This window comes from Primulina eburnea, chromosome 4 (assembly GCF_022965805.1).
Source record: "Primulina eburnea isolate SZY01 chromosome 4, ASM2296580v1, whole genome shotgun sequence".
Lineage (NCBI taxonomy): Eukaryota > Viridiplantae > Streptophyta > Magnoliopsida > Lamiales > Gesneriaceae > Primulina > Primulina eburnea.
The window spans coordinates 43823701-43851421 of record NC_133104.1 but is presented as its reverse complement, the minus strand read 5'-3'; the positions used below and the strand labels follow the sequence as shown (position 1 = coordinate 43851421).

The window sequence follows — 27721 nt, the reverse complement described above, 5'->3', positions numbered from 1 at the left end:
TTTTCTTCCCTACAATCTATAAGATCCTCTAAGTAAGTTACTCGAGTATTGAGCCCTCGGCTTTAGCATGAAAGCCCGGTCCCTTGTTGCCCGGGAGGTAAGTAAATACCCGGACATGCATGAAGCGCCCAGTCGCGTGGGTAACAATCGCCCTCCCGTTTTCTATTTCCATGACCCGGGCCCTTATAGGGGTATCACCAACTATCATAAGTTGTCATAAGATATATACAAGTGACAGTTGGCTTAGGCATGTATAATTCTATCTCTGTTCAACTTTTTTCTAACAATTTTTTGGTTATATTACTCTATATTTTAAATTTTATTATTTTACAAATTTAGCACATGAAGACAATTAAGGTTTGTGCCATTTATAAATACACTTGTTCCACTTTTTAAAATATTCTTCATTTAACCTTTTCTCTTAAAAGTGATGATCCACATAATTTTAATTTAAGTATACAAGTTTGTACTTGTATAAAATTGACAAAACAAATACTTGAATTTTTGCAATAGCTAAATTCAATTTTTTTAAAGTTAACATTAGAATTAATTTTTATATTTAATTTTAAAAACTCAAAAAGTGGAGTTAATTGGCCGGATTTTTAACCCCAAAGAGAGATAAAGGATGACATTGAAATAAAGTAAAAGATCAAGAATGAATTTCACGCCAGTTTCAAATCTCGAGGATGAAAGTGAAATTTACCCAAATTTTCCATTTGTTTTCAGGGCAACCACCAAATTTTCATAAAAACGCCGTGCGCGCATACTTCATTTGACCTACACCAAGGTGTTAAAGAGGAAACTTTAGTTTTTAAGGATGACTTATAGACTTCTTTATGAACCAAGAATTTTGGTTTGCATAAGCACGTAGTTTTGGGATCGTGATATTTCTTCGCAAAACCAGAAGGGAAGTTTTTTTTTTTTTGGTGAAATAATCAGGACAAGTGTGACGGGAAAACTTATTTATTTTTATGCTTATTTTGAAAATTGCAGCAGGAGATGATCAAAAAATAATGTAAACAAAATTTACAAAGGTAACACGGAGAGATTGAAAAAAATAGGAAAGAAAAAATGTCTAATAACAAAGTGGTCGATCTATGTTACTCGCGACTATTTCCCCTTATAACCCTGTCCAAAAATTTTGATTCAAGCAGCAGCCGTGCATACTCCCTTTTTGCTTCTTGTATCTCTTCCCTAAGACGTGTTATCTGCATTCGTATCGCGCACACAAAAGATTTTAGTTTTCACCAGTAATGAAATAAACACAATATGAAATAATTATGAAAAAGAAAAATATGGACCAATACATTTTACAAGTTAAGAGCAAAGTCATTAAACAATCATTAGGAGCAGTCATTTTGAATGTTGGAGTCTACGCTACAGATTGGTTTCGCTTTTGCATACACGGCACATTTCGTGTGAATTATGTCATTTCGGACTTCATGCCCCATATCACTACGTTACTTAAACTTCAATATAGGGGGCTCAAGAGCAATTGAAACCCATTGATGGAAAAATCCTCCTGAATATTCTGCTAGATGTGTGCCAATCCCCACAAACAAGAGAGAGAAAAAAAAAAGCGGTTATGTAGGTTAAAACAAAGAACGCACGGTGGTTTGGCTTACCGTGAAATTGAGTTCTTCCTCGGTCTTCTTATATTCTTCACATCTGTTATTTTAAACAAAAGATACAAGAATAAGGACTAAGAGTGTAAATCATAGATCCATGGTCCCCGTAGATTGTGGTTGATTCACTTTGCCTCTTGGTGTTAAGCTTATTTAGGTCATTCCTAAGTATTTCATTAAAGCAATGAAAACAACGTTTATACTTACTGAGCATGGCGCTTTTGATTTTCTTGAATTATGCTTACGGCTTCCTGGGGTTCCAAAATGTTTGCAGGAGCAACAGAACGATACAAAAAAAAAAAGGTCAAAGTCGGCCACAGATTTCCACATGGAAAAATATGAAAAGTAACATATGAATAATGTAAAACAGGCTGAATGATTCAAGCTGTCATTAATCCAAGTATTCAACACACCAGGGCATATCTCATTAAGCTAATATTTTTTCGTTCAAGGAAAAACAGTTAGGAGAGATCAATTTGATGGCATGATGTAAAGACAGATACATAACAACAGAGAAGGTTCAAAGTTGAATAAAAAAAGGGGACTTGGCTTGTGTAAGCGGAGTTTCATTTAAAAAAAAAAAGGATAGAGCACAGTTTCAAAGGGTTGTGATTTTCATTGACTGGATCCAACCCGAAATGGTCTATGGCATAGGTCTCTAAATATACAACCAGATTAGACATTATATTAAAGTATCAATTAAGTAAATAAAGTGACGGCCATTGGTTACAACTGATATATTTTCACATAAAATTTGAAAATTGTCTTCCACCACAATCAGCCTTTCTCCCAAATAACCATCAATTATGAGCCAAGCATGATAGTATACTGCAGTTGTAACACCCTTGTCCCATGTTGATAAAAATGAAAGTTTAAAATATTTTATAAGAGATTAAGGTCTTACAATAGACTCATATGACAACTTGGGTCAACTATTTTCATAAAACGACGACGGATAAGAATTAGTTTCTATTGAAAGAGGTTGAGCTTACACAATTTGAAACATTGAAAGAGGTTGAGCTTGAAGATTCACAAGATGAATTGAGAGAATTGGAGAGTGTTTCAGCCGATTCAGATAGCGTTGGATACATCGGTTCTGAAACTTCTGAGAAGGCTGAAGATGAAGTCATAGCTTTGGATGGTTTGTTCTCGCCAATAATGAATACAAAATCTATAACAAACGCTGAACTTCGAGAAAATTCAAAACCGATTGTGGGACAGGTACTTAACGGATTTCGCTCAACCTTCTTAAATCATTCTTTCTCGTTAAATTTGATTTTACCGTCCTCTTTCAATGTCTTGGGTTTGTCTAGTGGTTCTCTAGGAAAAGGGTTTAGTGTGGTTGATGAAAAGCCTTGTATTGATAGAGACATATCACCAAGAAAGGTGGAGGAGGTCAAGGAAACAATTGTACAGCAAGGGTCAGGGGTGGGCTTAAATGACAGCAATGCAAGTAAGGATAAGGGTATAAACAATCCGTTGAAGAGGGAGTTGTACAGATTACAGTGTGGTATTAGTTATGACAGAGGTTCCAATTCGAGGGGTCCCAATCCGTTTACATGAAGATTTGTGCATGGAATATAAGAGGTGGGGGTGCGGCGAGGAAAAGAGTTTTGGTTCGGTCAATAATCCAAAATGAAAAGCCAGACATTGTGGTCCTCTTGGAAACAAAACGAGAAAAAATAGAGAAAAATTTTGTTGCAAGTGTGTGGAAATCAAGATTTGTTGATTGGGTTTGTTTACCATCGGTTGGTAGGTCAGGGGGAATATTAGTCATGTGGGATCCACGCGTGGTGCAAGTAAACAATAATATGATTGGGGAATTCTCGGTCTCCATCGAGATTAAAGGGAGTGCCAACAATTATTGGTGGTTCTCAGCTATCTACGGGCCTGTGAAACCGAGATTGAGAGAGTTATTCTGGGATGAATTAGCGGGGTTGAAGGTAATCTGTGGGGAGGCTTGGTGTCTTGGGGGTGACTTCAATGTTGTGAGGAATTTGGGTGAGAAACTTAATAGCCATTCCTCAACTATTAGCATGTCCTGTTTTGATACTTTGCTGGATGAATTGGAGCTCTTTGACCCACCACTTCTGAATGCTAAATTCACTTGGTCCAACTTTAGATTGGTGCCTATCTGTAGTCGGTTGGACAGATTCTTGTTTTCTGCGGGATGGAGAAACTTATTCCCATCATTCAGACAAACCGTGCTACCAAGACTGACATCTGACCACTGCCCTGTCTTGCTTGACACATCAAAGTTGAGATGGGGTCCAGCTCCTTTCAGATTTGAAAATGTTTGGTTGACACATCACACATTCAAAGACAGAGTGCGGACATGGTGGAATAAAGGGAGTTTCCAGGGATGGGAAGGGTACAAATTTATGCATAAGTTGAAAATGATCAAAAAAGATGTATCGGATTGGAACAGAGAAGTGTATGGTGATGTCCGTGTAAGACTACACGAGCTGAACAACAAAATTAGGCAGTTGGATGAGATCGAAGCTGCTGGACACTGGTCAGAATCGCTGATTTTAGAGAGAAGGGATGTGAGGTGGGAACTGGAAAAAACAACATTTGCACAATTTCAGATGCAAAGCCAAAAAGCAAAAATAAAATGGTTACAAAAAGGGGATCAAAACACAAAGTTCTTCCACGCTTTGTTGAATAGCAGAAGGAATAAAGCACTGATCGAAAGATTGGAATTGGAAGATGGACGAGTCGTTACTGAGGAAAAAGAAATTGAGCATGAAATTATCAATTTCTACAGAAACTTGTTTACAAAGACAGTGAGAGCGGGGGGGGGGGGGGGGGGGGGGGTTCGGCCGAGTTGGGGAGGGGTTTTAATGGGCTGGATTGGTCACCGATTCAGAGAGTAGAAGCGGAGGATTTGGAAAATATGTTTGAGGAGGAAGAGATTAAAAAGGCCGTGTTTGATTGTGATGGGACTAAAGCGCCGGGGCCGGATGGATTCACTTTGGCATTCTTTCAAAAAAATTGGGATACATTGCGAGGGGATCTCTTAAAGGTATTCTCTGAATTTTATGAGGATGGGATTGTAAATGGAATTACAAATGAAACCTACATCTGCCTCATCCCAAAGAAAAATGATGCACGCAAGATAACCGAATTTCGACCGATTAGTTTGGTGACAAGTTTGTATAAGATTTTGTCGAAGGTGTTGGTCAACAGATTGAAAAAGGCTTTGGTACTGAAATACTGTGCATTTATTAAGGGTAGACAAATACTGGATTGTTGCCTCATTGCGAATGAGATCGTGGAAGAGTATCGCAGCAAGAAAAAAAAAGGATTGGTACTGAAAATTGATTTGGAAAAGGCTTATGATAGGGTGGACTGGCAATTTCTAGATGAGGTGCTGAAAAATAAAGGATTCGGAGAGAGATGGAGGAGGTGGATTAGAGGATGTGTTTCTAACGTGTCTTTCTCAATATTTTTAAATGGAAAAACTTGTGGCAAAATAAGAGGAGAAAGAGGTCTAAGACAAGGCGATCCTTTATCACCATTCCTCTTCAATTTAGTGGTGGATGTGCTGGGGAGAATGGTGGATAAGGCATTGCATGCCGACGAGCTGAGGGGGCTGGATATAGGCAAAGAAAAGTTACAAATCACACACCTACAATTTGCAGATGATGCTCTATTCTTCGTGAAGTCTAAGTTAGATGTGATGAAACTGCTGGACATACTCAAACAGTTTGCCAATCATTCAGGGCTGAAAATCAATATGGGAAAGAGTGTTGTGTTGGGTTCAAACTGTTAAATCTTTTTATAATTCTTTCTTTCCTTCTCCTACTTTTCCTCTTTTCGATTGCTTCCATATAATCTGGAGAGTGCATGTCCCGCAAAAGGTTAAAATTTTCTCGTGGATTGTGGCGTTGGGAACTGCCTACGTGTGATCGAGTGCAAAAAAGGTGGAGGAGCTGCGTCCTAAGGCCTCAGTGGTGTTGTTTGTGCAGACAAGACGAAGAGCATCAGGACCATATCTTACTGCATTGTTCATACTCCAGAAGCATTTGGATTAAAGTGCAAAGAGAAATGGGAGTTCAATGGGCCCTCCCTAACCAGGCTGATGAGTTTTTTAAGTCGGATTTTGAATGCCCGGTCGCACCGAAATATAATCAATTCTGGTACATGATCATCCACGGAGTACTATGGTCCCTATGGTTGGAAAGGAATAGAAGAATCTTTGAAGATGCATAGGAATCAGCTGATCAGATATGGGAGAAGATTAGATTCAGAATTGCGTCTTGGACTACCAGCTTTAAAGATTTTGGGCACTTATCTATTTCGGATTTAACTAGGGACTGGCAATTTTTATTGACGGGATGATAGTTCTTTAAGACAATAGTCCAGCTCTTATGTAATTTCGCGGATTACTTATCCGCTCTCTCATGTAATTTTTACCTATTATAATATAAATTAGTCTTTTATCAAAAAAAAAAGTTTCTATTGAGACCTATTGTGCAGCCGCACCCTGAGGCGTAACATAATGGTACAGAAATGGTCACTAGAAGGAACAACGGGAAATAAGCTGGGTAAAGCGTTACGTGGGTGGAGCCACCTGTTGAACCTGCGAGGCAAAGTGCAGGAGGCGCCTCTTGAACTTGTAGAATCCACCGCTAGATTCTCATCACTAGTGGATCGAGAGACAGACCGCGAAGATGACATTGTGATACCCCTTGTCTCACAATGATAGAAAATGAAAGTTTAAAATATTTTATAAGATTTTACAACAGACTCAAATAGCAACTTGAGTTGAACATCTTCGTAAAGCGAGAACGGATACGAAGCCCCAGGGTATGACAACAATTATGTTTTCTACGGCTTTCAAATTATGTTAAATAAACATAGACTAAGAGAGCCATCAAACCTCATGCAAAGAATTGTGCGATAAACCATACCAAGTTTAATATGTGATTGAAGAGAATGTTGAGTCAAAATCTATACCCAAATTCTTGGCACATTTGTCATAAAATCTCAAAGCAGATACAAGAGTGTGGATCAAATTCATCTTCCCAGTATGAACCAAGAGAATTATGATAAGAAGACTTTCCACATAGTCAACATAAGGTATGCATTTTCAATGCATATTGGTTATGATTTTCAGAGCACGTGTGTGGGAACACGTGTCATGGATGGTGTATGTAGAACCATATTTCAGAATTCTTCTGAAAAGAGTATTTCATTGAATTTCTGAAATTATTAGGAACAGGTTTTTCTGTAGTGCCCATAAATTACTAAAATCATTCAACACACGCGCACCTGTACACCTTGACCATGCACAACAGAAGCTGTTCGGGGCCCTTTCACAGCCATCTTTTTTTCCCTTGCAGATTCAACCACGTGATCATTGTCTTTCCTTTTTAGAGCTACTCCTGTCGATCAAAATGTAAAACATCGTCAAGTTAGGTACAAGAATAACAATCTGCAGAGTATTTCTGCATCTCCCCTCAAGATCAAGCATCAGCATTTATTGAGTTCTAAACTTTTTTTGAGTTTTGATTAAAGATACCACGATTTGGTGCCATTCGATTCAAAGAGGAGGCATTTACTTCACCCGCAGCCACCACGGAATCTTTACCCAACAAAATAGGTTGATATGTGCCACGAACTTGTGCCGAATCAGAAGAAAACTGTGCAATCGCTGGACGGGGTTGTTTCTTAGGTTGGTAACCAACAAGTCCACAATGATAATCCCTGTCAAACTTCAAGAATGTTCATAAGCCCAAATGAATCTCATCTTTCTCCTGTAAGCAACATTAACGACCAAATCTTGAATTCTTCAAGATGATATAACCACTGTAAATCACAAGAAGTACAGATAACAGAGACAAACAGGTGAACACGTTTCTTTTCTTGAAGAATCACGTTATTTGTGAAAAAGTAGCAGATGTTCATATACTTCTCAACTAGTTTTGTTCTTCAGTAATGAAGATAAGTTGAAAGCCAATAATACTCTCTAATAAAACAATTCCTCCTCCAAGTTTTTCTCAAGCAAATCATTTACCAATACTCCTGAGTCATATCTTTCAAGCGGGATTCGAGCTTTTGGAAAACTGGAGTTCGCTCAAATTCTTGTTTATTGTGAGTTGGCTCGATAAAATTCGCTTCCAAAACACCTGCCATACCTTATAGCAAGTCAGGTGACAAGACACCATGCACGATAAGGTCAAATATGGCAAGAAGTAAAATGATACAAAACACTTACCCACAACACCTCTGCCTCTGCTACAAGCATAGCTTACAACATGCCAAAATGGCTGCAAAAGCAAACAATATGCCATGCATAAGAAAGATGCGTGCAGAAGTAAACAACTAAAACAATACCATTATATCTTCATTGTTTTGCACGTGCCTGGTTGATTTTTCTAGCTACATAAATTTTTTCATGTTCAAAAAATATGAACAAAAGCATCAGCATATACACACACACACACACAAAAGTCAAGTATGTTACCTAACATGCATTCATTTCATCAGAAAGAATCATATCTGGAATTTGATATTGCTCTGCGTTCACTATAGCCAACTTACCGGATCTTAGTCTATTACGACAACTAGCGTGCAGAATTATAACACAAAATCTATATATATATAAAAGAAGAGTTTTTGCCAAAAATAGTAATATCCCGCCAAAATATCATTTCTAAAAATGGAAAGATTTATCATCAATATTGACATACGTGCATTGCAATTAATGACCGCTTCAATTATTATCTGCATTGATTATATCAATTCATTTAATTCAATTTTGAATTTAATTAATTCTTATATTAATTCAAATTTAATTTATGTATTATATGTTTTTAATTTTTTTACTCAAATTAAAATTAAACTATATTGAAAAAATAACTATATTAAAAAAATTTGCATTAATTATATCAATCAGTTTAAGTAAAAACTGTATAAATAAATTTAAATATCACTCATGTGATAAATCATCCAAAAATAATTTTTGCTATTTTAAATAATTTACTGCCCAAATTACTTACTAAAAAGAAATACAATATTTAATTAGTTTATTTAAATTTTTCAAAAATAAAATTGATTGATTGTCATATAAAAGTAGAGTTGTTGCTAAATTTAGTAAGTTCCCGCCTAGATGACATTCTAAAAAAAGAAATAAACGAAAATGTGGTAATATATTATAATAAATGTCTAAATATATTTAATTCATTATTAAAACTTTATATTAATGTATGTATGTATAACTGCTTGAAAATTGAATCTCTCTTAGGAATTACAAATCAAATTAAATTACATTTCAAATTTCAAATCCAGAAATAAAATTCCATTCTGGAAATTATAAACCAAATTCAAATTGTTATTCAAAATTTAAATATGAATTCTGAAATTTTGAAACATGTTTCAAAAATTGTGCTCCACTGAAATTATTTTATTAATTTAAAATTAATGACACATATATATAGATGTAAGGTTATTATAATTAAAAAATTTCATCTATATTTTGGATGAACTATTTTTAATTTGGTTTTATTTTTGAGATCTATTATATTTATTTCAATGATAGTATAAAATCATTTTTCTCTTCAATATATTAACTTTAATCTTAGACCAACAATTCTCGAATTATTATAGATGATTAAAAAATAATCGTAAGTCAATTTAATATAAACTATCATTTTTATTATTTTTTTATTCATGCGAAATAATATAAACAAGAAAAAATTGTTAATTAACATATTTAGAATTAAAATATATGTATAGAATTTGACATACTTAACATGCAATTTTTGTTTGTTAAATTATTTCAAAGCCAAAATTGATTATGGAGTTGTTAGTAGGCTATTATTAATAATCCATGTTAAATAAATTTATATTAAATACCAATTACTATTTTTTTATACTTGAATAAATTTATCTTATGAGTTATCATTATAAATGTTTCTTTTAGAATTAGTTCCATTTATTTTAATTATTTTTTTATTGTAAATATTTAAACAGAAAATATGGATTTGAGAGCCAAAGTATCAACAATTTAGTTTCCATGGTTCAGTCAAAATGTTGATTCCAACATCAATATATACGTTAAATGATATTACGAATGGTTCAGATTGATCAATCTCTTAAATTATGCAATGACACTAGATTGATCGTGACAAAGCTCGAAAACCATGTTTGGAAGGAAATATTCTTACTAGAAGTAATGCATGTCATAAAGTGTTTATTCCAAGAATCTCATTGACGTCTTCTTATCTAAGGCTTCCTTTTAAATTTCAACAAAGATAGTTCAGTATTCTTTGATTGTATTATATTCAATGATAATCAACAAAAGTCAATGGCAATCATTGTCTCATATATGACTTTTTTAAATAACCCTGTTTTTAGTCATGATCAGTCGTTATCCAGAGTTATGAATTCTAAGAGTCTAAAAATTTTGATATGTGATAGTGATAGCAACCCCAAAAATTCAACGAAAATGTTATATTTAAGGAAGTTTTTCAAAATTTGTAATTTCTTTTTGTTTTCTAATTGTATGATCTATAATCTATTTAGTTCAATTATATTTTAATTTAGATTATTTATTGAAATTAAAACCACATTAAAAGTTTGTATCATGTTTATCATTTTATTTTGTTACAATTATTGGTTTCTACATGTTACATAAATTTATATGTGAATACAATATAATTGATAAACACATTATGTTATTCATTGTCTAATACAAGCGTGATATTAATTTTCAGCCAAAATACAAAAATGAATCTTTTATTCAGTATTTCATTGTTAAGATTTATATGTAAATGAAAACAATAAACATTTCACTTTGATAAAAAGTGACGTTATAGAGAAAGTAAACAAATTATCATATATATTAATTTTAATAATCAATTAGATAAAATAATTGTCCGTGCATCGCACGGGTGAAAAACTAGTTAATGAGCAAAATAAAAGTGTCATGTGACAAAATATTACCCATCAAGCATTCAATAGTAAAAAAACACAGTTTATTCTCCAAAAAGGTTCTTTTCACAAGGCAGACCAGGAGTCCTCTACACTGTATTATATAACTGGCAAATAACAAAATGTAATTAATGGAAATATATTTACCAGTATCAATCTATTCTTGTGGTAAACATTGAAGCCATGGATATTCACATTCGGAGCTTCTTTCAGAAACCCAACTGTCGTAACAACCTGACCCTGCAGCCAAAAAACGAAGACTTGTTGTCTCATCAAGTTTAATGACATCAAAGTCCAACAGCAACCAGAAAGGTTGTGGGCAGTTGTTTTTCAATGAACTGCACTAATGCATATGGGTACTAACGTAGACATGATAATTTTCAGTCCGCAATATGCTGGTAACATGTCATGCAAATTCATGAGTACAATGAAAGTTTTCCCAACCTCCACATTCTGTGGCTTATACAATATGAACTCAGGAAATTTGAGATCATTAGCAATGCTGTGATAAATAACAACCCGCCGACGCAATAATATGAAGAAGTTCTGTGGAATTCTCAAGTATAAGATTGATAAATATGCCTGTAGGGGTGAGAAAACAAAGAATTAATTAGGTCATGCATGCTATCGACACATTACAAAGATCAAAATACAAAGCATTAATAGGTTATGACATGTTATCAACACGTTACAAAGAGTAAAATATTTCACAATGCCCAAACATACCCGGAGTGAACAGCGAAGACGATTAGCAAGATGCTGTTCACTTAATGCCATCCGAGAATTCACTCTTGTGGTATCGGTTTCCTTCACAGATATGCAAATGTCCTGATAGCATCGAATACAGTAAAGATGAACATTAAACTGACAAAATATGACCACCCATAAAGAGGGAAAAAAAAACCCCAATTGGTTGAAGCACAACATATGATTGTCATTGATTTCAGATTAAACATAAACCTCCGGATCAGACTCAAAATTGAGCTCCATTTTTCCTTGATTGTCACGCCATAGATTGTAGATTATTATCCTGGTGCCATGAGGACCAACATCATCACACTGTTCAACAGAGAAAAAATGAAAGATTCCAAATCATGGTTATGAGAGGATAATATAACTTGAGAGTGACAAAAGGAGACTAGCCCCGTGAAAGCCACGCGTACTTGCTTCAGAAGTTCAGCTTCCGTGGAAAATGGAGACCACTGCAACAAAATGGAAAGATTATTCTCATGACGTTGTTCATTGTGTAATGAATTCCACGTGCGATTTTGGGTGTCAAATTGATAATCAACCTGCACAAATGTAAATGGATGTTGAAACCTTTTAGGCATATCCAGCATGTATTACTATAAGAAAAAAATTAAAAAAAAAAACTTTCCTCAATGGGAACAATAATGTTAATATTGATTACTCAGAAACAAGAAGAATAAAACCACAAGATTCGGCAATAATTCATGAACTTAATATCAAGGATACACCTACTATGACTTCACAGCAAAAAATTGATTTTAGCATCTGAAGAAATTTTAAAAAAAAGCATGAAGCTGTGCTGGCTACTCCGTGTCATAAAGGTACATCACAGTAAAATTTATGTTAAAGAGTTTTAACAGAAGTGTCTCTCAGCAGAACCAAGTGAGAAGGAATCGCTAACTTAGAGGATATAAATCCATTTATGCTTTTCACAATATACAAGTTCACCCATCCCTGTTCTACGAACTTTTGGAATACCAAAGACTCTATTTGGTTATGATCTTGTAACAATTTTTATTTCAGTAGTTATTGTGAAAATCTGTCAGCCTAAACATTTTCTCAAAAACTTTTTCCTCGATTTTCCAGAACACCTTATAACTGCACGGGTCAAAACAATAAATAAACAAATTTCTCATCAATTTTTTTGTCTCCATTTTTCCAACAACTACAGGACAACACATTACACATCATAATCATTACCGGTCATATCAACTTCCAAAGGTACATAATCATTACCGGTCATATCAACTTCCAAAGGTACTACTATCCAAGCACCACGCCAAAGATATGGGAAATAAAACCTCTGCCAAATTTCTCAAGAAGCTAAAATGAAAAAAGAGTAAACGAGGTAAAGGCCTGGACTTTCTTTTTTTCATTATTACAGATTAAAGGACTTGTCCCCTGTCAAACATTTCAACCAACAAACAGGTGGTCATGCACGTGAAATGTTTTCACCAAAATGCAGGTGAAAATTTGCTCAGAAAGGAAAATTCTAAAAATTAAAAACAGATATATAGAGAAAAATATATTCAATTTTCTATTCACCAGTTCAACTGCCGGTTGGGATTAAAAAGAACCGAAACTGTGAACTAGAACAATTTGCCTACAAAATTAGACCAGGACAAAACCTCACCATGGGAACCACTATTCTGTCATGCCGTGTTTGCATTAAAAATGTATATGATAGAAGACCAACACTTTGTGTCGAATTCCTGGTCACAGATAAGGAAGGTTATACATATAAATAAGGTCAAATTAGGATTCATAAAAGAAATATAAATTTCATAAGAAATCGACCGACCTAATTGTTAAAAGTTAACGAATCAAGATTGTAATTCAAAATTTGGAAAACTTGCTAGATCATTTGCACGTTGGAATTGGAAAAAAAGGGGGGGAAGTATTGAAGTACCATAATATAATCTTATTTTGACAGATCGGGGAAATTTTCTCTGTAAGATGTGCAACAAAACACTAGCATTTGTTACAACCCAAATTAGCAACCTAGGAAATATGATTATTGTCAGCAAAATGAGCACATAAATACTTCAACCATGCTGAGAGACAAGATTGTGAATTCAAGTTCTGCAGCAGATATTTACTTATTTACAAAAGTTTTAGGAGATTTTTTTAAAAAAAAAACGAGAGAACCGTTTCTGATTACAGACCACCGTCTTTGAACAATAAGATTTATCACTCCAATATATATAGCAACTACGAGTATTGATAGGCTGCTCCGTGAAGCAAACTCAGTAAGGTAATACATAACATTTTTTTACCAAGTGTAGGATTTAATATTTATTCCTCATTTAATTAATAATTAATAATCTAAACTGACCAAAGACTTTGACAATATATGAAGGGAGAGGTGGAACAAGATATTTATGCACACTGTGGATGTTGAGTGGCCACTTAACATTCACCACGTCAGCATATTAAGTACAGCTTTATAAGCCAGTTTCAGTAATAACTTGAGATCCTGTAACGCGACATAAAACAAACTCATGCTCTACCAAGAGATCAGAAATCATCAAGCATTCTCAAATGCAAAAGTTATATGCTTTATAATCTTGGGAGTACCATGAACCTAATGTCTCCCAGAAGCCAATTTCATCGATAATTTCTTCTTTTTCTTTTCCAGTGTAAAAGCCAAAAAGGGGGTGATATTACTACATTAGCGCCATAATTATTACTTATTAAATTAAAGGCACAAAGTGCACTACGACACATAAGTGAGCTAGAGCATGGATTCAAGGCACAAGTTGAAGCATGAGACTTTTCGAAGCGAACCACTCCAAGAAATAGTATTTTTATATCATGTATTATATAATATGTAACTCACAAGCCACTATACCAATAATAAAATGAATATTCTTAGAAAAGCAAAACTAGATTTAAATTATATCATAGAAGACTTAAAATATATAATCATTTCAGTTAAGACATGCTTAAAATGCACTTTTGGCCTTTAAAGCACACCAAAACATGTACTTCATGCCCATGGCGAGTTGACGAGTTGTCCTCAGTAAGTCTAGACACAAATGCCGATCTTTCTCAGTCTTGAGCCTAGAAGCACACCTTGTGCCTAATAACTACGATCAACCCCTGATTTATTTCTATTTTCAAAAACAGCCCCAATACATCACAGTAAATAACATTTGTCTCACTCCATTCCAATAACCTCCTCACAAAGATCCCCCCAGTTGATGCCTCCAAAAAGGCATTTTCATATTTCTGTGGCTCGTTCAACCGCACAAGCACAATTCATCAGTTTTTCAAAGAATTCATACCCTAAATCTATAGGTACTTAATCCATTATTTTAACATATAACAGAGTAGAGACAATCAGAAGCATTTCAAGCAAATACAAATACCTGAAGTGTGTCTCAATAGAACATCACACAGAATGCAAACTAATTGAGAGCTCACAAATAAATAGATATATATCATAACATCATATATGAATACCTCAAGTACGTCACAGTAGATTATGACACAGAATGCAAACTAATGAGAGCTCACAAATAAATAGATATGTATTATAAATTCCACTAACCAAAAAACCAGAAAAAGAACGAACCTGTCCTTGTGGCGACTGAAGACAACAACATCAGCGCCAAGTCTCATTGAACTGGTCTTAAATCCATTTCCATCTGAAAGGCTAGAAGTCAACTTCTTTTCAGGAGCCAAATAGATAATAAACGATATTTTTCATGCTTACACTGTCCAATAGTGCTTTTTGACTTCTTATCTGAAAAACCGAAACTCATGCAACGGCGTATTGCTTCTGGGCCCATTCCACCACCATCATCTAAAAGAAAAATCATCACGGTTTACAATTATGTGACTTTAATTTATTTGGTTGATTGTTAATTAGAAGCATAACCAATGGACAAAGATTTATATCATATTATTTGATGAAAGGAAAAATAAGTACCTTGAATGAGCAATGCTGGTGTCCCATCCCTTGGGTTTGAAGTTTTATCTATGACGACAAAGGTGGCCCCATTGCATGTCTACCAGTTGATGAGACAAAACATGAATACCAAACCAGCTTTAGCATAACCACTCATACAAACAAGAAGTAGAATTTGCCATAAACTTGCAATCTGCATCCCTCAAAGATATTCTAACCTATCGGGAAATCAAACTCATCCCCGTCAATCTTAAGTACATTTGATTTTTATCACTAAGAGACTAAATACAGGGACAGCAAATGTTAATCATTGTCACCTTCAGATACTTGTCATCCTCACTTCGCTAAATAAAGGGGATTCCACACCAAGGCAATTTTTTGTTCAAATAAAATCCATACGTCTCCATGGCAGGGAAGGAACAATATAACCTCGCCATAACTTAGACAGATTATTGAGATTAAACCATAGTTTCAAATGTCAAAACCTTGAAGCTGATAAGAGTGCAATGAGACAAATATTGACAACATAGCTTCAAGGTTTATCTTTATATCACCCCGAGCTACAAGGAAAAGACATAAAATGAAGAACGATGATAACTGATAAAGGTTTAATGGAATATCACCTCATCAACAGCATTATCGACCAGTTCTGCTATAGCTGTAAAAATTGAAGAAGTAAAAATGGCATAAGAAAATATATACTTGAAGCCATATCCAATATGATATCTTCAAGTCAAACTGGGAAACAGCACAAGTAGCGCATACCACCAAACACCCATTTATGTGAAGTGGCATTTGAGTGAAGAAACTTGGGGTGAATACGAAGATAACCTGTTCCAGCTGATAACCAAAGAGCACAATTTAAGATTACCAAGAGTTGAAAAACAATTAGTGGTGGCAAGGATAAGAAAACTGATTGAACGACGTACAAAATTTAAAAGCTGATACAGCAAAGGTGATGTTTTGTGTATAAATTCAAAATTAGAATGTCAAAGATCATTTATCACAAAAAGGGGAAACATCAGTTTTGTGAGAGCACAACACCTCCACAGGTGGGCTTGGAATTATGCGTCTCGTCATAGTATCCAGCATTCCAAAACTGCCTACTAATGGGTGCTGGAGTTATTGATGATGTGGAGCAAAGCGTCGAATCATCAATTGAAGACTGCCCTTTATCCCAGATATGTGAGCCACCATGTTCAGTATTTAAAGCACCCAACTTACTATCCTCTTGTGATTGCAAATATATTTTGACCAAATTTTGCTCCAACTTCACAGCTTTCTCATCTACCTCTCCAAGACCGTGGATGCTACTTAAATTGACACCGGTAGAGGTCATTTCAGAGACTGGAAAGGAAATGAAACATATGTGAGTTAGTTATCAAACCATGAAAGGATTACAAGTTTACTTTAAAATATAAAAATTGTGAGGGGTCAAACAGTTTTTTCAGTCAGAATAAAAAAAGGCTACATAATAAACGTTGAAAGACTATTGTACAGTAAACTTTGGATAAACTTTGCCAGCGCTAAGAATGCACCGACAACTTTCCTGTCATTCAATTGCTCGGAATGGACCGGTTCCGATACGGTTTATTCATCAACTTACCTCGTGTAATTTAAAAAGATCAGAGGAGAGTATTGAAATTTAAACTTATATCAGAGAATTCGAACTTCAGAAGTAAAACATACTCTTTAATGGAAGCAAAATAGAAAAGTCGTTGGACCGCTCCTACTCATTCTTAGTTCGGTCAACAGTGCGGTCAAATCCGGTGCAACCCTTTAATTTTTTACTCAGTTTTGGATTGGATTAAATACCCAATTCGGTAAATACGGAACCGGTTTAATTAGGGATGTTATCGAATTGGTTTGGTTCCATTACTTAATACTCTGGAACCGCTTAAATCAAGTCCGGTAACATGCGGACGATGACCCACTTCGTGAGATAAAGGATTCTTCTTGTTGTTTTGTAGGCAAAACGTATGGAATTCATTTCCTTCAGCAAATTTAACCAACCAACTTCAATACTCCAACTAGCATGCCCAACTCACCGATTAGAACTGTTCAAACAAGATTCTAACAATGTCTTTTAATACAATCCACTACGTAACACCAATAAAATATGAATATTTATACCCATTACCACGGATGTTTAAAAGGACAAAATTGAATTTAATAAGGTAACTATATAATCCTCTGAGTGTTCATATTATCCACTGAGCTGGCCATGCGAACTCCCAAGACCCTTAGCCTCCTTCCTCTATCTCAGACCACCGGTGACCCTAGCCGGTCGTCGTCGGCAGTTGCCGCCGCCTTCGTTTCCCTTAGTCGTCTAGAAACCCTAGAGAGTGATTTTTTTATAATGCATCTCCTTCTTGTTCCAGACCAAAGCCGCCCAGTCTTCAACTTTCTAAGCCTTCATGTTCTGTCTCCGACCCTCGCCGGTCATCATCGACGGTCACCGCCGTCTTCTTTTTCCCTATTCGTCTTCTGGTTGCTGATGTTTAGTTAGAGGGTGGTCGTTTTCTGTTTCTGCTTAGTTTCTTTTCCCCTTCACGTGGTCCGCCGCTCCTCGCTGGCTGCCGGCAAGTGACTGATCCCTAGTCGTTTCTGGTTTTTAACTTATCCAAGCCTTGTTGTTTCTCGTTGTTTCAATCACTTATCTTCCAGTTTCTGCCAGTATTCTTTTTTCGTTGTTCGTGTTTTCTTTGTTTAAAGGTGTTGGCGTATCTTCATCTTGTCTTGGTTATTTTCTTTTTTTCCTCTCTACTCCTTTGCTTACTCGGGTTCACTTGGCCTAGACTCGGCCCAACCGAAATTGTTTCTAATCAGGCTGGGTAGTGGCGGGACTTCAATTTGTCTTCGATAAAGAACTAGGAATGCAGTTATTTGTTGGAAGCAAATTTCGGTAGTATCCGATGGTTGTGTTCGATGCTTCGGGATTACATCAATAATACTAAATAATTCCCGGTTTTTAACTGATTCAGGGGCATCAACGCAGTAACCGAGGTATCTTTTTGGAAGCGACTAAATATATTCAGTAAGGTAGGGCCGTAGGGTACCATATTGCCAAGTGGTATTGATATGTGGGAGTGGAAGTGTTTGGCTAATCATTTGTCCAAAGCCATGTCTGGGAAGAAAGATGTGTTGGTAAATACGCGAGTACGTCGAGAGCGAGTTTCTCAGCCATACGATAAAGTTGATCGTGCATAGAGTAAGCAAGCATCTACCTTTCTTGAAGATAAGGTCAAATTTTTAAATGGTAAGGATAAGGACTAGACTGAAGCACTTATTATCACTATGTAGGAGGTCGATATCTCTTGGGAATTGATTCGGGTTGTTCTTGGTTAGGCAGTCAAAAGGTGAATGGAAAATTTTCCATTTCAAGCCAATAATGCAGTGTGGTGGCCGAACAATGAGGACTCTGCGTTTTATACGAGGTTGAGGAGATGTTTCTTTGAAAAGATAATTACTTTGTCCTTTGAAAGATGGATTCAGAAGATAAATAGAAAGGTAGTGTATGACTGTTGTGATAGTCGGGTAAGGATTTTCGGAATTCCATGGAACCTGTGATGATAGATTTGTTTAAGATTATCGAAGATTGTTGTGATAGTTGGGTAAGGATTTTCAGAACTCCATTGGCCGGAAACCTGATGAAAATGTCATTCTGGGAACCTGTTTTTTATCAAAGATGTCTAAGAAGCTAGCAAATTGGATTAAAGTGTTGTTGTCTAGGAGGAAGATTAACTTTGATTTTTGCAGTGTTCAATGCGATGTCATTGTACTTCATGTCTCTTTTTAGGGTCCCAAGGTGTATAGCAAAGAATATGGAGAGGACTGTGAGGGATTTTCTATGGGATGGTTGATGGAGATTCACACTGTCATATGGTTGTGTCGGAACAAATCTGTAAACCGAAAGAAAGAAAAGGTTTGGATATTGGTAACATTTGTCTGCGGAATAGGGCCCTTCTAGGGGAAATGGTTGTGGAGGTGTAATATCGAGGAGGAACAGTTATGGAAGGTCATTGTGAGTAAATACGGGTTATATGATAATGGTTGAGAGATGATTTAGTAAACAATGGTACTATTAGAAGTCCTTGGAAGTTTATTTCGAGAAATTATCTGGATTGTCACCATTTAATGAGGGCAGTGTCGAGAGAGGGCAATAAGATCAGGCTTTGGGAAGATAGGTGATGGGGGATACTTCTTTTGAGGACCTTTATCCCATTTTATTTCAGCTATCGTGAGTTCATCGTAAGTCCATTTCTCATTTTATACTCTTAGTCTCCATTATCTTGGGTTTAACATTTTCGGAAGGATAGGATGAAGAAGTGGTTGAGCTCAGTTCGTTGTTAGGGTCTTTAAAAAAGGTCAAATTGGTTGAGGAGCTGATGATGGTCTGGGGCGGGGATCCTTCATGCTTATTTTCAGTCAAATCTTTCTATGAGTCTTTCTTTCCGGTCATTGGTGTGTCTTGGGTTCAGAGCTTTGGAAGGTATGGGTTTTGTTTGGGTAGTTCCAACTTCCAAGATCTACACACAAACTATTTGTTGTAGATCTTGGACTATTTGTTGTAGAACTTGGACGTGACCTTGTCAGGAAGGGTAGAATTTTTTGGACAGTGATAGTTCATTGCATTTGTTGGTCAGCGTGGGTGGAGCGGAATAGACATATTTTCGATAATTTAGAAGAGTCGATTGAAGAGTGATGGCTCAAGATTAAGATTCAGACATCTAACTGAATTGGGAAGCACCTTTTAATCACCAAAATTAAATGGGTTTGTATCAGTTCTGATTCTGAATTGGCTAACTTACTAATTACAAATTAGTTCTGCACCAAGGGTGGTGGGTTCGAATGGAGTCCAGTCAGGACATAAAGGGAATCTTGTGGTTTGGTTCCAATTCGATAGATCTCGTTAGACATCCCTTGTAAAGAACGCCAAATATAATATCATTTCTTTTAAACCTAAAAAAATCTTCAAACAAATTCTAATAAAAATTGAAAAGTGATTTTAATTCAAAATGTCAAAGAGGTGTGAAAAGAAAGACAGTTATACCTGAGCATTAAGCTTCAAATGCAAACAGGTGAATGTGTTTGCCAATTAGAAATTAAATTGATGTTTTCATATAGAAATGATAAATAAATAACTCAAGGAAACAAGGACTATATATAAGCTTAGAAAACTAATTTTACAAGGAAACAAATCAAATATAGGGAATAAAATCAATTGAAATTATTATGAAAATCTCAACAAAATCTTACCGAATATAGAATATACTTACCAAGAACAATGGTGGAAGTTTTTCAATTTCAATAAAATAATTGAGAGTCTATCTATATATGGTGGTATTTAAAAAGTTTGAAATGATGGTGAATCGTGGTGGTTAGAGTCCTATAGGTATAAGATTCTTATCGAGTCATGATCTAAATCCAAAACAGACAGATATCTCCAGAACAATAAAATATTAATTATCAGCAAACCAACTCGATATTCGAAAAAATGGGTCACAGGGTTTATATGGGTTTTCTTTAAAGAAAACAGATAAGGGATAAACCACAAATCATGCGAAATTCGAACTTCATCAAGCGCTCAAGGTTAAACAAGGAGACTGTACAATTTACTGATTCAACGTTAAGCCATTGTCAACTAGAAAGAGAGAAACTATCCATTATGCTTTTATTCGTATCGAAAAAGAGAGAGAGAGAAAGATCGGACACTGCACTCCGTACTCGGCACACAAACTTTAGGGCTCAAAAGTAAAAATACCTCCCCGGAAGTAAATGCTCCGCTGAATAGGATTACTCGCGACAATGACTCCGATTTCGAATCATTTACCGGTTAAACCCTCGATAATCTCGCGCGCGTATATCCGATGAGTAACGGTTAGCGGAGGGACGGAAACCCTTGGCAGAAAATAGAAAGAAAGGGAAATAAATAAATTTACAGATGAAGCTAATAAAGAGGGAAATCGCTCAAATTTCGTCGCTTCCCTTTTTTGTAACCATTTTATTTATTAGTTATCTGAATTTAAACATTTGAGAGCAGTATTAGTCTATTAGATTGTGAAGTTTTAAATCAATAGAATTCAATTTTTATTAAATTCAGTTTTATTTTATATTTTCTAAATAAAACTTAAAATTTTAATAAACTTTCTGACAACTCGATTATTTGGAGAAAAAACTGAAATATTTAATTCCATTTAGTTGAATTGGTTTTTTTGGGTGTTTTTTTTATTTATTTAAAAAAATCACAAGAATTGATCAATTTTATCAAAACCAATCCAAACATACAGAATTAAAAATTTCAGTTAGTATCTAAATTGTCATAAAAAATTTCTAAAAACTAGAAGTTTTATTAAGAAAATCTGACACAGAATACACAAAAACTCCTTTGACCATTCTCTCTTCTATGAATATCTATACGTACGACCCTCCAAAGGATCCATCAAGCAAGTAATATTTTTCTCCTGTTCCATTTACATTTATTCAAAGTTGCCGAATGCAGTCAAGTTAAACTGACTATGTAAAATCTAGTGCCGTAAAACAAGGAACAAGAAAAAAGATTATTTTCAAACATAAAAAATATAGATATAAACAGTAGCATGTGCACGTTATCGATACTAATAATAATAATGCAGTATAGGGTGCTGTTTTTACAAGTTTAACTACCTACTGATGTAATTTTTTATATAAATAAAGTAAAATATTATCTTCATTTATAATACAGTTTCAAAAAACTCGATTTCTTGAAACTTATCTCTCAGATGGGATATTACCCGACTTTTCTGTAGGAAATGCTCTTACAAACTAGCTATTGTTGAAAACTGACTTCAACATTCCAGGTTTCCAACGGTAGAAAAAATTGCAGCATAAGTTGCGCTTGTCGATTTTCTTATTTCTCTTTGTTTGCCTTGTGTCCCGGGGATTTGTGTTTCCCTGAAGGACCTTTACCTTGAGACAACAAAGGCAGTTGCAGTTGTTTCGACTTCAGTTTGAGCGAATTAACCAATGAATATAACTCGTGCTTCCCTTTTCCTCGAGGCAATCCACCAGTTTTTTCATGTGCATGTTCTTGTTCGGGCACTTCTGAGACTTGACCAAGAACTTCTGAGTGAACCATTGGGCCATTTTCTTGATTGCTAATCTCCCGTTTTTGGGCAATCTGCCTAGAATAAGTCGCACTCCTGTAGCGCCAAAACCATAATTCATTTGCACGTAGGACATTGAATGTCTTGAAATTTGATATAAAAAAAATAGACAGATCGAATAAAATATTATCAGTATCACAACGTAGGCTGTAGTGTGGTAATGCATTATACGACAACAGGATATATACCTTTTGAACTGAGGATCTGTTGGATCCAAAGCAAAGAGCGGTGAGGTGAATAAAGATGAAAAACGTGGATCATCAACGTCTACCATTGGAATTTTTCCCTCGTCTAGAATTTCCGTTCCTTTTTTCCCCTTCTTTTTCTTGGGTTTCAAATTGTAGCCCTTTATATTTGTGTCTCCTCCATTGTCATCAGCAAGTAACATTTCAAGCTCTGCTATGCTTGCTTCAGCTTCTTGGACAGTTTCTTGAATGTGATTTCCCGTCTTAGTGCTTCGGACTTGATTCCTTTTACTGTCTGCGGCTGAAGGCTCATCAATGAAAAAGTCATCCTGATATTCTGAAATTTTCTGATCAGTATTACCGCCTTCGTCATCTGATGAATAATTGAAACTGTTTTTATTTGCCTTCTTTTTCTCTCTCCTCTTTCTGAGAATCTCATCCCAAACAGTTTCTGATCTCTTGTCTTTCTTTTCTAGTATGCGTTTGCTAATATCTTCTAAGCTGTAATTAAAAGTGACCTCCATGACCTGATCATCTTCCTCTTCATCATTATCATCCGAACCATCCCCAGACTGGATCAACTCCCGGTACATCTTGTTTTTTGCGTTTTTTCATCAATCTGTCTTCTGTGTCATCAGCACTATCATAATTAGTTCCGCTCTCATCAGATGCCAAAAACTCTTTCAACTCCAGCTCCACAAGCTGAAAACAAAATAAAACTCATAGCAACCAAGTAATTTTGTTTTTGGGGAATACATGTCGGGCAAGAGACCAAAATCCCATTTTCACCTCCTTAATAAAAAGACTTTGCAAACCCAAATACTGAGCCAACCGATACCCGACAATTACCTCATAAATCAATTCAACCATCTTCGAAGGGCATGGAAATTAATATCAAGCAAAAGATTAAAAAAGACCCCAATTGTTTAGTCCGAGCTATTTCTTATGATTCACTTGGTTTGATCTCTACATGCTAGCAATTTTAGTTAAATAACAATAATAATATGGCAGAATATATCCATGCTCTTACAAACTTCCACAAATAAAGAATTTCTAAATGTGAGGTAATTACATATTAGATCATTTAATTACAATAGTGATTCCCATACCAAAGTAAGATGACTTGTGGTTTAAACATTTTATAATATATATATATATATATATATATATATATATATATATATAGTTTGACATGCTTCTCACCAAGGTACTCAGCATTGAGGTGACACTTACCTATACGATGTAAAATTTTGATATGTAATCGCATCCAATAAGTGAATGACACATCAACGGTGTAGGTGGACAGCATATTAAAACTGTGTGTGTGTGTATATATATATATAAAAGATCCAGGGCCCATGCAAAATTGCTAATCATGCATGATAGTGTGTAAGCAAAAGGCAACCCACCCACAAACATGAATTAATATGAACCTGATCAGTATTTAGTTTTCTTTTCAAGGTCTTCACGCGTTGTGGTTCATCTTCGTCGCATGTAAGATGAACATTGCTCTGTTGCAATGCTCTAGTTTGAAAATCAAGACCTTCATAGTCAGCTGGTGCCTAACAGAGGACAGAATCAGAATTCAGAACAGTTGATCAAGATTAAATTAGCAACAGAACTCAGATATTTGCAAGTTTTCCTTCACAACCACAAGTTAAAATAGGTGTCGCCTGGAACTAACCTAAAATAAGAATCTGACAAAAGAAACTCTACCAGTATCAAATGCTCACAAAAGAATATAAATGGAGAGAGATATCAAGTTATTCTCTTTTTACAAAATGAGCTTGATTAGCTTCTTAAAATTAATATTTAAACTTTGGAACCCTGCAAATCCAGTTTATTCCCAGATCTTTCAAACTCTACCCCATCACAGGCTTTGTAAAGGTAATCTGCTGTAGCACTTGAATCAAATTTCACATTCGCAAAATAGTAGCTAATGCAAGAAGGTAACTATCTCATACTTTAGAACTGGAAAATCATTGCTAACAAGTGGGTAAACATTTGTGTCACTTCGAGCAAGTTAAACAGTGGATCTGATTTCACCATATTTTCATTTATGTGAGACCAATCTTCAATTGATTTGCAATCAATACAGTTGAGCATAAAGATGATAAAAAAAGAGTAAGGCCAACCAATTCAGACCAAAACCCAAAAGATGAATAGCTATTATTTTACGTTCATAGAAAAGAGTAGAACCTACATATTCTCAAAGATCAAACATCACCAGTTTGTTACTCCACAGCAGCCAACTGAACAACAATTAAACAAAACTTATTGTCTAAACCCGAGCATTGGGTATACATCGGATAAACAAGCGATCAACAAAAAGTAAAATAAGTATATTAAAACACTCGAATTCAGCAATAGATGTCACCTTAGCCTACTTAATTCATAAGCACGTAGCTTCCTTTTATCAATGCCAGCATCCTCAATTCATTATCATGTTCCTCGTCCTCGTCGTCATCAAACAATCCAACAGGACCACGTGCACCTTCCTCTTCCATGCGTTTGAGTCCAAACTCAGATGGATAAAAGTTACAGATAAAATCTGACCCCCGTTAGGAAGAAATGATGTGAGCAAGACATACAAGTCAACTGCCTACATTATTGGAGATTAACTTAGTGAGAAACTAAAAGCACTGACATGGTACCATGAATATTGAGAGATGTATAAGTCAACTGCCAGCTAAATAATTCAACAACACTTAGTAAATAGTGGATATTCTATGATAACAGTAAATAAGTTTCCACATCGAGGCAACATTTAAATTTAATTAATGGAAAAGATGGCAGCATGTTTAGAACAGCACTTCAGATGGAGTTAGTATGACCCACAGATTGCAACAACTGCATAAAATTTTGAACAAGACCATGCAAAAGTGGGAAAAACACAATTTTCATCACCTTACAGACTGTCATTTTGGAAATACAAATGCATCTTGTAAGCCCAAGAACAAGGTAACTCATAAAAATTGGACTGAAGGTTCAAATACGGAGAGCACATGTTAGAAAGTAAAGTTCATGATACCGGGCAGTCAACAGCATGTACAAAAATCATGGACAGAATCCGAAAGCACAGATTTGTTACAACGTACCCTCACTTGACTCCAGTCGAGATTAACAATGGCTAGCCTGTGTGTTTCTTTTTCGATTTCTGGCACAGTTTCTTCCAGTTGCACCACAAAGATGAAAAAGCAATTTAGAGAGTTGGCAAAGAATTACAGATCCGTCCAAAGTCCATCTCCGCGGAATAAATCAATTAAAACAAAATATAAATCAAAATGGTTCGAACCTGTCCCATAAAAGTATCCTCCTCTTCGTCATCCATGGAGTCATCATCTGAATATGTCGAACTAGTGGATGATGACTCATCAAAACTCATCTCCTCGTTGTCATCAAATTTTTCACTATCACTTTCACTCTCAGAATGACTAACAATGCAGCCATTATCAACGCGGTCACCTTCATCTTCTCCTCCTCCTCGAATCGCAAACTTCTCATTCTCCTCTTCTTCTTGAAGAAGACGGTAGTAGTGTTTTAGAGAGGATGAGTTTTTATTTTTGCCAGGTTTACCTCGCTTATCAACGGGGGGCGCTGGAGGAGGTAAAGCTTCTATCAGTGAAGACACGTTGGAAACGAGAGTCGATGGCCACTTTCGCCCTCCTCCTTGGAGCCTCCATAAAGCGAGGGTCTGTCTGTGCTGATACGAATCGATCATCCAGTATAACTTTAGCTTCTCCGTCGTCCTTTCCCTTCCCAGAACTCTTCTTGTTGCTGCTTTTCTTCTTCTGCTTCTTTTTATCCTCGGAGCCCATGGATCAAGCCGATTTTCTTGAGAAAAGAGAAGGCTCTCTTTTTGAGTTAGCTGAGAATGACGCAATGTGAGACAAACGTGACAAAACACCCATAATTTGCTACGATCAACATATAAAAAGCAATAAAGACAGTGAAATCCAAATCATGTTATAAGATAATTCAAATAACCCGAATGCCAAAGCTCTAATTTGTTACATTGTAAAACTTAACAGTCAATTTAGCGTCGGAGCTCCGGTAGGAGGTCCTCGGCATGAGGCCCCAGTTAGGTTCAAAAATATGACAAACGCCGTCGTATGAGCGGAGGAGAGCACGGAGACTAGTGCGGAAGGACGACGTCGGTGGCTATAGCCTATTGGTTGAAGGCATAAGGTTCTGTCCAAATTAGGGTTTAAATTTGGCTAATTTTCGGATTGATTCGGGTCAAATCCGAATCGTAAAAATTAGCTCGAGATTATATCTAAACAATGATTATAAATATGTGTTGAGGAGTTTGGTTGGCTTCGAGTCGAAATTTTGAGGTCCAAGTATAAAATAGTCAATTAGGATTTCTAGGGGTAAAATCATCATTTTGCACTCGGGCAGGGCCGTGCCTATTAAGAGGCAAATGAGTCCAATGACTCATGCTCATCTTTTTTTTGGGGCCTAAAAATTTTTAAAAAATTTTTTTATATATAATATTAGTTATTAGATAGTCCAAAACCAAGTATTTATTAAATGAAACTTGCTTAGTATGTCATCGATTTATTCATCAATCTTCCCCAATATTCATCTATAGACAAGCCTTAATCGATTCCAGTCATTGCGTCGTCTCTAGGTTTGATTGGAAGACCCGTGAGGAGCTGTAAGTCTATTTTCTTGTATTTGCTTTGTTGGGGCTTCTAATTTTTTATTGTAGTTTTTTTACTTTCTTCGGAGCTTTATGTGGTATCTATAATCTACGTTTTTTGACTGAAATTTTGGTGGATGTAATGTTTATCCGGCTTTCAAATGCTCTATTGCTTATAAAATCTTGTTGACTGGTCACAGTAGCATGTGTAAAGCGAAGTTTCTCAAAGATAAAGCTCATCAAAACTTTTCTCCGATCAACCATGTCACGAGAAAGATGGAATGGATTGGCTATGTTATCGATTGAGAAAGAAATTACTGAACAATTGGATTATACAGACTTGATAAGTATTTTTAGCTCTAAAACTGTTAGGCGAGTTGTTTTTTAGTGATCATTTTGGACATGTTTGATATTTTTATTCCTTTAGTTTTTTATATTGTCTTTGACGTATTGATTTAATTTGAAAAATTGTTATGGAACGAAAAAAAATATGAACACACATTATGATTCGAAAGCCT

General features: G+C 35.6%; 1 protein-coding gene and 1 pseudogene across 4 annotated transcripts; both read right to left on the bottom strand.

Moving 5' to 3' along the window:
* Positions 1-947: 947 nt before the first annotated feature.
* LOC140829360 (protein MICRORCHIDIA 6-like) lies at positions 948-21205 on the bottom strand. Of its 4 annotated transcripts, none has more exons than XM_073192528.1 (20): positions 20993-21203; positions 16273-16575; positions 15994-16068; positions 15852-15886; positions 15250-15328; positions 15034-15123; positions 14893-14965; positions 12949-13027; positions 11729-11857; positions 11526-11624; positions 11292-11393; positions 11010-11147; positions 10713-10805; positions 7849-7900; positions 7648-7759; positions 7153-7337; positions 6903-7015; positions 1833-1876; positions 1626-1668; positions 948-1208 (listed from the first exon to the last, which is right to left on the bottom strand). In XM_073192528.1, the coding sequence occupies exons 2-20, from the start codon at positions 16565-16567 to the stop codon at positions 1101-1103; spliced, it is 1944 nt and encodes a 647-aa protein (XP_073048629.1). In that variant the 5' UTR covers positions 16568-16575; positions 20993-21203; the 3' UTR covers positions 948-1100. The 4 variants fall into 4 exon arrangements, 3 of the variants coding, with proteins under 3 accessions (XP_073048629.1, XP_073048630.1, XP_073048631.1); XM_073192529.1 differs by lacking the exon at positions 20993-21203 and adding an exon at positions 16918-16928; XM_073192530.1 differs by lacking the exon at positions 11010-11147 and having other exon boundaries at positions 20993-21204.
* A 628-nt stretch (positions 21206-21833) lies between these two features.
* On the bottom strand, positions 21834-26764 carry LOC140830336 (pre-rRNA-processing protein esf1-like; annotated as a pseudogene).
* Positions 26765-27721: the final 957 nt, after the last annotated feature.